The following is a 10,769-nucleotide window of genomic DNA, read 5'->3' on the forward strand; positions in this document are numbered from 1 at the left end:
AAAAAAAAAAAAAGATGATTTTTACTGTTGGACAGGTGAGAACTGCCATCTGTACTTGGAGGCCTGTCTTCCAAGTGAGCTGCTGTGGGTACTGCTAACTCGTCATGGGCCTCTCTGCTCTTCCCGCAGCCGGGGGTTTGGGTGGGGGACTGAACAGAGAGTAGGTTGCCTTTAGTCTGGCCCAGTCTGTGCAGGCCTTTGCAGGGAAGCCTTCTGCCTCTCCCCTCCTTCCATTAGTGCCAGTGGTTTAAGAAGACCATGTGTAGGCTGTTGGTGAATAAAGTTCAAAGGTCACCACCATAGCTGGTAGGCTGGAAATGGGGCCTCTTGCTTCCACGGGCATCTTGTTCCCCTCTAAACCTGACTTTCCCTGGTAACCACAGTGGTGAAGTTGATGAACTTCCCGTCGGGAGAGTAGACATAGTTGGGAAAACAAAGAAAGCAGGAAATGTCTCCCGAGTCTTTGCCCAGCAGACAGGGTCCAGAGAAGGGTGCTCCTTTAGGCTGGCCTGGTCCGTGGTGGGCTCTGACCTCCTACACACTCTCCCCTGGGCTCCCAGTGGGCAGCAGCCACCACAGTCTCCAGGACTCAGACAACTTTCAGCCTCCCTCAGAGAAGCCAGAGCTATAGCACCCAACCCAGCATTGAGTGTGGGCCCCATGTGTGTGACATACCCATTGCACTCAGGCACACCCTTACAGGTGGTCCTGCTGCCAACCTGCTGCTGTGCACATGCAGTGTGTCTGTTATCAAGCAGCACAGAATAGGTCCTGGTCTGCTCCAGGCACTGGCTGCTGTGGGGAGGCAGGAACAGACCTGGTTCTCTCACAGTGCCCAGCAGGCTGTGGCTCACATATTTTTTGAGGACTGGCTTCCTCCCTTTGATTCTCCAGAGGCTTTCTCCACACTGGCCTGCACTAAGGTGTCGTAAAGAAGGAGGCTTTTCTAGGAAGACTATTGCAATTAGCTGAAGCTCACCTTTGCTGAGGTCAGGGCTTAAAAAAAAGTCTACAATATGAAGGTAACAACACTAAAGACTTACTTTGTTTGACAGAGTAAAAAGTTGCCGATAGTTCCCCACTTAAACACAAGCCTGCTCTGTTGTCTAGTTCCAAGGGCAGCAGGGTGAAGCCTAAATTGGAGTTGATAGCTACCTGTGTGATCCATGCAGTGGACAGCAGGCCTGCCAGACTGTGGCCACATTTGTCCCCTTCCTGGTCAAGTAGAGGCCTAGTGACAGGGCCTATGTGCCACACGCAAACACCATGTGCCTTGTTGGCGTTCCTGACAAAAAGAAGGCATTGGGTCCAGGGAAAGAGCAATAGTGGAAAGGCAGGAACCCCAAGGGAGAGTGGCCAAGCAAGGGAGAGCCCACCAGACTGATGGCAGGTGGCTAAAGCAATGTAGACAAGCTTGCCTCACACCCTGATGTCTGATGGTTAGGCTTGGACTTGGGGTCGGGGGGGCTTGAGGCCTCAGTCTTTGCTCACTGGACCTTGCCCTAGCAGGCTCTGGCTGTTTTGAGGCCACTCCTGCAATAGGGAGAGGGCAGTCAGGAAGCAGGGTTAGCAGACTTCCCTGGGAGTTGATGTGGCAGGCGTGATGATTCACAGCTATAATCCCAGCACTTTGGGAGGCTAAGGAGAAGATCCCTTGAGGCCAGGAGTTGGAGACCAGCCTGGGCAACGTAGTGAGACCCCATCTCTAAAAAAAAAAAAAAAATAGAAAAATGAGCCAGGTATAACGATGCACACTTATAATCATAGCTACTCAGGAGGCTGAAACGGGAAGATCCTTAAACCCAAGAGTTCAAGGTTATCATTGACTGTGATCACCACTGCACTGCAGCCTGGACAACAGAGAGAGACTTTATCTCTAAAAACATAAAAAAAAAAAAAATTAAAAAACACTGGTAGTACTTCTCTGGCCTGCTTCAGGCAGGCTGTGCAAGTTGTGCCAAACTGGGCACCTAAGAAACCATGGTCTTTACCCCTTCCCTCTCTCCCAGGCCAGACAGCCAAGGAACCTGTACCTCAGAGCCTGGCTCGAGGTCCCCCAGCCTGCTGTCATCATCCTAGAGCCAGCCCAGCAGCGCCTGCCACTCAGCCTGGGCTCTCTGGTGCTGCCCAGCTCCACGGTCCCTGGTGTCCAGGTGCCGGGTGTGTGAAGGAGGGCCCGGATGTGAGCACACAGCTCACATGCCCAGCAGCAGCGTCCCTGGAGAGGGACAGCAGGCAGGCTGTGGGCTGGGGCACTGAGTGGGGGCAGGTGGGTACTTGGTGAGCCCTTTCTGGCTGTTTTTTTTTTTTTTTTATGATAGGGTAGTGATGACACCTGTCCTTTGTGGGCTACTTCCCTGTACACCAGCCCTGTACACCTGTGCTACCATTCAGAGGGGTAGACCCAGAGCCATCTTATCACCTTCACTCTGGCCTCTGGGCCCCTGTGCTGCATGCCAGCTGGGTCATCCTGCTTCCCAGAGTGGGAGGCCTCACTGGGGGCAGAGCTGGCCCAGAGCTCTGCACCTCCTGCTGTCTGACAACCATCCAGCAGAGGTACCAATCCAGCTGTTCTAGTCAACTTGCCACAGCACCTGGCGGTGGACGACTGCAGGGCCAGGATGACTGTGTTTTCCTTCTCAACTGCAGGAAAATCTGAGGAGTCCTTGGAGAGTGCTGAAGGCTTCCGGGCTACAGAGCAGGGTGGTCAGAAGCCTGCTGCAGATGCCCCAGCCACTGCTTGCATCCCCCTCAAGCCCCCAGCACCTGCACCTGCCTTCTGGGATGGAAGGAAGAGAGGGGACCCCCTGGGGGAGCCAGTGGCCTTTCCCCAGGGCCTGCCAACGGGCGCTGAGGAACAGCGGCAGTTCCTCACTGAGCAGTGCATCGCCTCCTTCCACCTGTGCCTGAGCCGCTTCCCGCAGCACTACAAGAGTCTCTACCGGCTGGCCTTCCTCTATACCTACAGCAAGACCCACCGGGTGAGTGGGAGCACTACCGTGCAGCCAGGGAAAGGGCTTGGATCTTCCCATGGCAGGCAGGCAGGCAGGCAGGCATCTTTGAAGGTTGGTGGGCAGAGCCAAGACAGATAGAGCTCCATGGTAGCAGCTCATGGGAGGGGTGGCGAGGACAGCTAGAAGAGGAAGGCCTGGTACAGGGAGGGGGCCAGGGCCTGGGTGGCAGCCAGGGGTGGAGGGAAGTTCCAGGCCCCCCAGGCTTGACTGCTTTTCCCTGTTAGGGCCATATGGCAACTCACATTCCATGATTGGGCTCCTTGTCCCTGCAGGTCAGCCATGGTCTCAGCACCCAGCGGGCACACTGCCCGTTCTCTCTCCCAGCCTCGCTTATCCCAGCCCCCATGCCTCTGGCTGCATCTTGCAGAGGCCTCCTGCCATACCCTTCCCCTGGGCTCTTGTCTCTGGTGCAGCTGCCAGTACCCACTTCACAGCCTCTGCTTCGTGGGGATTGGGTGCTGACAGACTAGACTCCTCCAGCTCTTTTTGGAAAGCAGATGATAAAGCGATTCCTAACAGCTGTGCCCCAGGCTGAAGCGCTTCTAGGAGCTTCCCAGGCACACCTTTCTGCTGGCATTCAGGACTTGTGGAGAGAGTATGCCCTGGGTAGGGCCTCAAATGTGGAGTCACTCTGCTCACCTAGATACTGGAGCCACAGTGTGCTGGTTGTGGTGCCTGCCCCATGGAGCTGCATTTGGAGGGGCGAGCAGATTTTAAAACATACAAATGAGCAAACAAAGCAGGTCTCATAATGATCAATAACTACAGAGAAAATAATAGGATGCCCAGAGGTATGATGGTACTGCTATGGCTCTGTGAAGATGCCTTTTATGCTGAGATTTGGGGAGGGGGTGAGGTGGGGTGGTAGCAGGCTGGAGGAAGGGGAGGGTGCCCAGACAGGACAGGCAGCCCAGGACAGTAGCCATCCTGGGTAAGCGTTGGTGTCTGAGTGCCGGGGACTGGGGGCAGGGTGAGCAGGGGTAGCCATTGGGGTCTGGCTATGAGAGTCAGGTCCCCCTCCCAGAGGTTCTCTGCTGGTCCCCCTTCCTCAACCTTCTCTGTAGAATGTTTGAAAAACCAGGAAGGGAAGTGGGCATGAGAGGTGGTCCTTAGCTCAGTACTGGCTGTGTGCAGTATGTTGTTACTTCACAAGAATGTGAGTGCCTGTGTCTGCAGTGACTGGCACACTCAGGTGGCTTGGTTGATTTCCTGGAGCACATATAGTGGGTGGAGCAGTCCTGGGGAGGGAAGAGATCTCAGCAAGGGCTTGGTCTTTAGTTTGAAGTAAGGTATGTGCTGGTAGACGATGGCCAGCTCTGGTTTCCCTGGTGACCCTGTCTGTTCCTGCTGCTGACATCACACCATAAACTGGCACCCTCAGTGCCCAGCCTGTGGACTTTACCTCTGTGCACCCAGGCAGACCTAGGTTTTAATGAACTCTTACCAGCATATGTCCTCACTACTAAAGAGTCTTCAGGCCTGTGGGGCAACAGCTGACACATACCTATCACCTCAGGCCCACCATTGCCTTGGGAGCTTTTCCCCTTCCTTCTTTTGAGAGCACAGAGTCCACTGCAAGAGCCTTCACATGTCTCAGTTGCAGGGGGAGGGGGAGTCCTAGTAACAGTGTCCTGTCCTTCCCTACTGTGGGTGTTCAGACACTTCCCGAATAGCCATGCAGTCCCCCTCCAGCACAGTCAGCTCTGACCAGCACCTGTTGCTTCCCAGTGCAGAGCTCCAAAGCTTAGGCCCTTTCCCCCACACTTTTGTAGGGCGTCCTCCAGGAGCATGTCCTAAGAAGAATTTGGAGTGCAAAATGTTTGTTAGAGGTCAGCACCTTGAAAGGGAGGTGGAAGGGGAAGGTGCAGGACTGGGGGAGGAGAATCACATCGCTATGCTGGCCCTAGCCACCCAGCTTCTGCTCCTCCACTAAATGGCTTTCTTTTGAGCTTGAAGGAGCCAGTGCAGGCACAGAATGCTGTTCTTACAGCCTGTCCCCTCTCTTGATCATTTCTTAAAAGTAGAAAACAGTAATAATGTCAAAATTAAAGCAAAGTTGTGAGAGGGATAACCACAGTTCTGCCACCCTAGAACAAAACTATCTCGTGTCTGGTACAGGTTGAGTACCCTTTATATGAAATGCTTGGGACCAGAAGTGTTTCAGATTTGGAATTTTTTTCTTTTTATTTATTTATTTATTTATTTATTTTTGAGACAGAGTTTAATTTGTTTCCCTTGGTAGAGTGCTGTGGCATCACAGCTCACAGCAACCTCCAGCTCTTGGGCTTAAGTGATTCTCTTGCCTCAGACTACCAAGTAGCTGAGACTACAGGTATCTACCACAATGCCCGGCTATTTTTTTTTTTCATTTCAGTTGTCATTGTTGCTTAGCAGGCCCAGGCCATCTTTAAACCCACCAGCCCCCATGTATGTGCCTGGTGCCCTAACCACTGAACTATGGGCTCTGAGCCTGGACTTTGTTTTTTCTGTTGGATTATTTGCATTATACTTACCAAGCAAGCATTCCCAAGCCAAAAATTACAAATCCGTCATGTCAGTGCTCAAAAAGTTTCAGATTTTTGGAGCAATATGGATTTCGGATATTTGGATTTGGGCTGCTCAGCCCATGTTTCCTCTCAGTTCCTGTGTCCATGCACCACTGTGCTGTCGGGGCATCAGGTGCTTCTGGTCCCAGAGGTGGACACCATGTCCCCTCCTCTGCACATCTGGGAACCTAGGCTCAGGGTCACACAGGACTGACTTCCCCTTTGTACCAGTATCCCACACACGCTGCTACGAGTGCCCACACTCATGGTTTGCCATTTTGCCCTTTCAATGAATATCCCCCCACGTCATTTTGGTCACTGTAATGGTCAATGGGGTAGAAGTTGCCTTGGGCTGTCTATACGATTGATAACCACTATTTCCAAACAACTTGCCACGGCTGTCACACTCATTTTCTGCTGGCTCCTTGGTTAGCTGTGTTCCTGGGTTGCATTTTTGGATTTTAGAGATGGAGCGCTGGTCTTGATGCTAAGATAGACCCTTAAGACTCTTCCTTTCTCCCCACAGCCTTGCTTCCATGACACAGCTCTGTGCCGGTGCCAGGCATGCCGTAGATGGTCTCCAGGCTGCTGAGCACACCCTAGACCCTGGCTGTGCCCTTTGGTGGCTCGCACTGGCTCCAGTGTTTGCTTCAGTCTTTCCAGAGACCTTTGCTGAGCACCAACTTGAATGTCAACTTAACCCCTAGCTGCATTGAGAGCCTGAGTTAAGACTTTCCTGCCGTCCTGGGGGCTGGGCACTGTTCTGTCCTGGCGTGGGGTGTCAGTTCTGCTGGTAGCAGCTCAGCCACATATCTGGGGGACACAATTCTGTGTTTTCACTGACTAATGTGGCACTGTTAACTGGCAAGCATTTACCACTTTCCAAACAGCTGTTTGGTAACAAACACTTCCCACTGTGTACTTGACAGCAGTGTGTTTCTTCCTAAAATCCCACCTGTAGGCTTGGCAGTGGCATTTTCCTGTTCCCTTCTCGAGGCTCAGTGACAGACTGGAGTGTCCAATGTCTGTGTCTTCAGAGGGGGCCCAACAAGTAGAACCCAGGAGCAGCTGTGCAGCTGATGTGTGGTTAACTCCTAAACCTTGGGTCTTTCACAGACCCCCCCAGGTTAGACTCAGTCTGCCCCAGGCCTTGCAAAGAAACTGCCTTCAGGGCATATACCACTTGCTTAGCTGCTGGCAATGGAGCTTTTTGGTAGGAGGAGAAAGAATGTGGGCTCTGAAGCTCATCTCACCTGGGTTCAGATCCTAGCTCTGCGTGGGAACTCTCAGAGGCCCAGAGCTGGCTTTCTCTGCTGAATGAGAATGGGGGTGATATGAAAGTATCATTATTGTAATAATGAGAGGACAGATGAGGAGCCAGGCAGTGCCCAGCACACCATGTACCATCTTGAGCTAATGGTTAGTCCCCTCTAGTCAGGCCCATTTCCTCAGTGCCAGCTTCTCCCATGACTCCTTGCCCCTCTGTTAGGGCTTCTGAGAGCTCCCTGCCTGGGGCACAGTGGCCAAAGGCTAAGTCTTCCCTGAGGACTCTTGATTACTCCTTGAACCCAACCTCCCTGCCCAAGATTTGCTGCACCTAGGGGCCCCTGGCTCCCCAGGGCAGGCCTCCTGCTGACCAGCACACCGTCCACTTAGATAGGAAAGATCATTTATCCCAACAGCCTCCAAGGCCCTAATTTTAGCTTTCTGTATCACTTACAATCTCTTGGATCATAGTCTGCCAGGAGTTTGGGCCCTGAGCTGTCAGTCCACACTCAAAACCCTGGCCCCTTGAGCTCATATGGGCAGCCCGTGAAAGGGAGCACACAGTGTGGGAACACCTCCCATCACGAGGGCTCTGACCTCCACTGATGGGATCCAGAAAGAAGGTCAAGGCTTGAGCATCCCTGTCCTGCTCAACTGGGAGCTGAGCCCCTGCAGCTCCCGCAGCTCCCGGAGCAGGGGCAATTATAAGGTAGCCCCGGGACCCAAACATTCTTAGAAAAGAAAAAACCTAGAGGACTCATACTTTCCAATTTACAGTAATCAAGACAGGGTAGAATGTTACTAAGCATTAAAAAGGAAGGGAGTTCTGTCACATGGAACAACATGGATGAGCCTGGGGACATTATGCTAAGTAGAAGGTCCAGTCACTAAAAGACAGATACCTTATTAGTCCACTCACAGCAGGGGTGGCAGCCAGGCTGCACTGGCCCAGTCACAGTTGACTTCTTTGGCCGAGGGCCTGTGTGGGATAAGCCCAGGCCCTGAGTTTGATTAGGGGCCCCTGTGTGCTCAGCTGTAGGACATCAAAGCAGCCCCCACCACAAACTGGTGCTGTGCTTTGTATCCCCATGTAGATGTCCTGGGTTGCTACGGATCCTGTCCAGCCAGGTTCTCATCAAGCTTCACTTTGTATAGTCTGCAAAATGAGAACTTGGTAATTTTTTCAACTTAGGAATCTTGATTGTTCATTTCAAAGTCTGCCACATGGTTTGAAGATTCTGCTGAGCCTTTGGGAGGCCACAGGAGGTGGGACAGGTTGCCCCTACGATAGACACTGCTATCCTAGTCATCTCCCCCACAAAGGATCCCAACAATTTGAGTAAGTATGAGCAGTATGCCAGCACCATTTTTTTGTTGTTTTTTGAGACAGGGTCTCACTCTGTCACCCAAGCTAGAGTACAGAGGTGTCATCATAGCTCACTGCATCCTCAGGCTTCTAGGCTCAAGCAATCCTCTTGCTTCAGTCTCTTGACTGGCTGGGACTGCAGGTACACACAACCACACTTGCTAATTTTTATATTTTTTGTAGAGATAGGGTCTTGACATGTTTCCCAGGTTGGTCTCGAACTCCTGGTCTCAAGCATTCTTGTCTTAGCCTCTCAAAGCACTGGAATTACAAATGTGAGCCTCAATGCCTGGCCTTCTCCCTACTTTCTTCTTCTTTTTTTTTGCTGATCAACTTAGAGTTGTTTTTTTTTTTTTATTTTCCCTTTTTTTTTTTTTTATTGTTGGGGATTCATTGAGGGTACAAGAAACCAGGTTACACTGATTCCATTTGTTAGGTAAAGTCTCTCTTACAGTCATGTCTTGCCCCCAAAAGGTGTGCCACACACCGAGACCCCACCCCCTCCCTCCTTCCCTCTCTCTGCTCTGCCCCCCACCATGTCATTTATTGTCATTTATTGTCCTCATATCAAAGTTGAGTACATAGGAGTCATACTTCTCCATTCTTGTGATGCTACAAATAATGTGTTCCACTTCCATCCAGGTTAATACAGAGGCTGTAAAATCTCCATTTTTTAATGGCTGAATAGTATTCCATGGTATACATATACCACAGCTTGTTAATCCATTCCTGGGTTGGTGGGCATTTAGGCTGTTTCCACATTTTGGCGATTGTAAATTGAGCTTTGATAAACAGTCTAGGGCAAGTGTCCTTATGATAAAAGGATTTTTTTCCTTCTGGGTAGATGCCCAGTAATGGGATTGCAGGATCAAATGGGAGGGTCTAGCCTGAGTTCTTTGAGAGTTCACCATACTTCCTTCCAAAAAGGTTGTATTAGTTTGCACTCCCACCAGCAGTGTAAAGGTGTTCCCTTCTCTCCACATCCATACCAGCATCTGCAGTTTTGAGATTTTGTGATGTGGGCCATTCTCGCTGGGGTCAGATGGTATCTCAGGGTGGTTTTGATTTACATTTCTCTAATAATTAGGGATGATGAGCATTTTATCATATGTTTGTTAGCCATTTGTCTTCTTTCAAGAAGGTTCTATTCATGTCTCTTTCCCAGTGATATATGGCATTGTTGGCTTTTTTCATGTGGATTAATTTGAGTTCGCTATAGATCCTAGTTATCAAGCTTTTATCTGATTCAATCAAAATATGCAAATATCCTTTCCCATTGTGTAGGTTGTCTATTTGCTTTGGTTGTTGTCTCCTTAGCTGTACAGAAGCTTTTCAGTTTAATTAAGTCCCACTTGTTTATTTTTGTTGTTGTTGCAGCTGCCATGGCAGTCTTCTTCATGAAGTCTTTCCCCAGGCCCATATCTTCCAGTGTTTTTCCTCTGCTTTCTTTGAGGAGTTTTATTGTTTCGTGCCTTAAATTTAAGTCCTTTATCCATCTTGAATCAATTTTAGTGAGTGGAGAAAGGTATGGGTCCAGTTTCAGTCTTTTACATTTGGATATTCAGTTCTCCCAGCACCATTTGTTGAATAGGGAGTCTTTTCCCCAGTGTATGTTCTTGTTTGGTTTATCGAAGATTAGGTGGTTGTAAGATGTTAGTTTCATTTCCTGATTTTTTATTTGATTCCAAATGTCTGTGTCTCTCTTTTTGTGCCAGTACCATGCTGTCTTGACCACTATGGCTTTGTAATACAGCCTAAAATCTGGTATGGTGATGCCCCCAGCTTTGTTTTATTACTAAGAACTGCTTTAGCTATATCGGTTTTTTTCTGATTCCATACAAAACACAGAATCATTTTTTCCAAATCTTGAGAGTACCATGTTGGAATTTTAATAGGGATGGCGTTGAATAGGTAGATTGCTCTGGGAAGTATAAACATTTTAACAGTGTTGATTCTTCCCAGCCATGAGCATGTATGTTCTTCCATTTGTTAATATTCTCTGCTATTTCCTTTCTTAGGGTTTCATAATTTTCTTTATAGAGGTCCTTCACCTCCTTTGTTAGGTGTATTCCTAGGTATTTCATTTTCTTTGAAGCTATGGTGAAGGAAGTTGTGTCCTTATTTAGCCTCTCATCTTGACTGTTATTGGTGTATACAAAGGCTACTGACTTGTGGACATTGATTTTATATCCTGAGACATTACTGTATTTTTTTATGACTTCCAAGAGTCTTGTGGTTGAATCTTTGGGGTTCTCTAAGTATAAGATCATATCGTCAGCAAAAAGGGAGAGTTTGACCTCCCCTCTCCCCTTTGGATGCCCTTCATTTCCTTGTCTTGCCTAATTGTATTGGCTAGAACTTCCAGCACTGTGTTGAATAGTAATGGTGACAGAGGACAACCTTGTCTGGTTCCAGTTCTAAGAGGAAAAGCTTTCAGTTTTACTCCATTCAGTAAAATATTAGCTGTGGGCTTGTCATAGATAGCTTCGACCATTTTAAGAAATGTGCCACTGGCTCGGCACCTGTGGCTCAAGTGGCTAAGGCGCCAGCCGCATACACCTAAGGTGGTGGGTTCGA

The 10,769-nt window shown here is 49.6% G+C and overlaps 1 protein-coding gene across 1 annotated transcript in view; it reads left to right on the plus strand.

The window, feature by feature from the left end:
- CABIN1 (calcineurin binding protein 1) overlaps nucleotides 1-10,769 on the plus strand; it is a 172,723-nt gene that overhangs the window by 91,881 nt on the left and 70,073 nt on the right. Inside the window, exon 28 of the mRNA XM_023508926.1 lies at nucleotides 2,650-2,981. Coding sequence (XP_023364694.1) covers nucleotides 2,650-2,981 — 332 coding nt within the window. The remainder of the gene's footprint in view (nucleotides 1-2,649; nucleotides 2,982-10,769) is intronic.

Source organism: Otolemur garnettii, unplaced genomic scaffold, assembly GCF_000181295.1.
Source record: "Otolemur garnettii isolate 467f Iridium unplaced genomic scaffold, OtoGar3 scaffold00292, whole genome shotgun sequence".
Taxonomy (NCBI): Eukaryota; Metazoa; Chordata; class Mammalia; order Primates; family Galagidae; genus Otolemur; species Otolemur garnettii.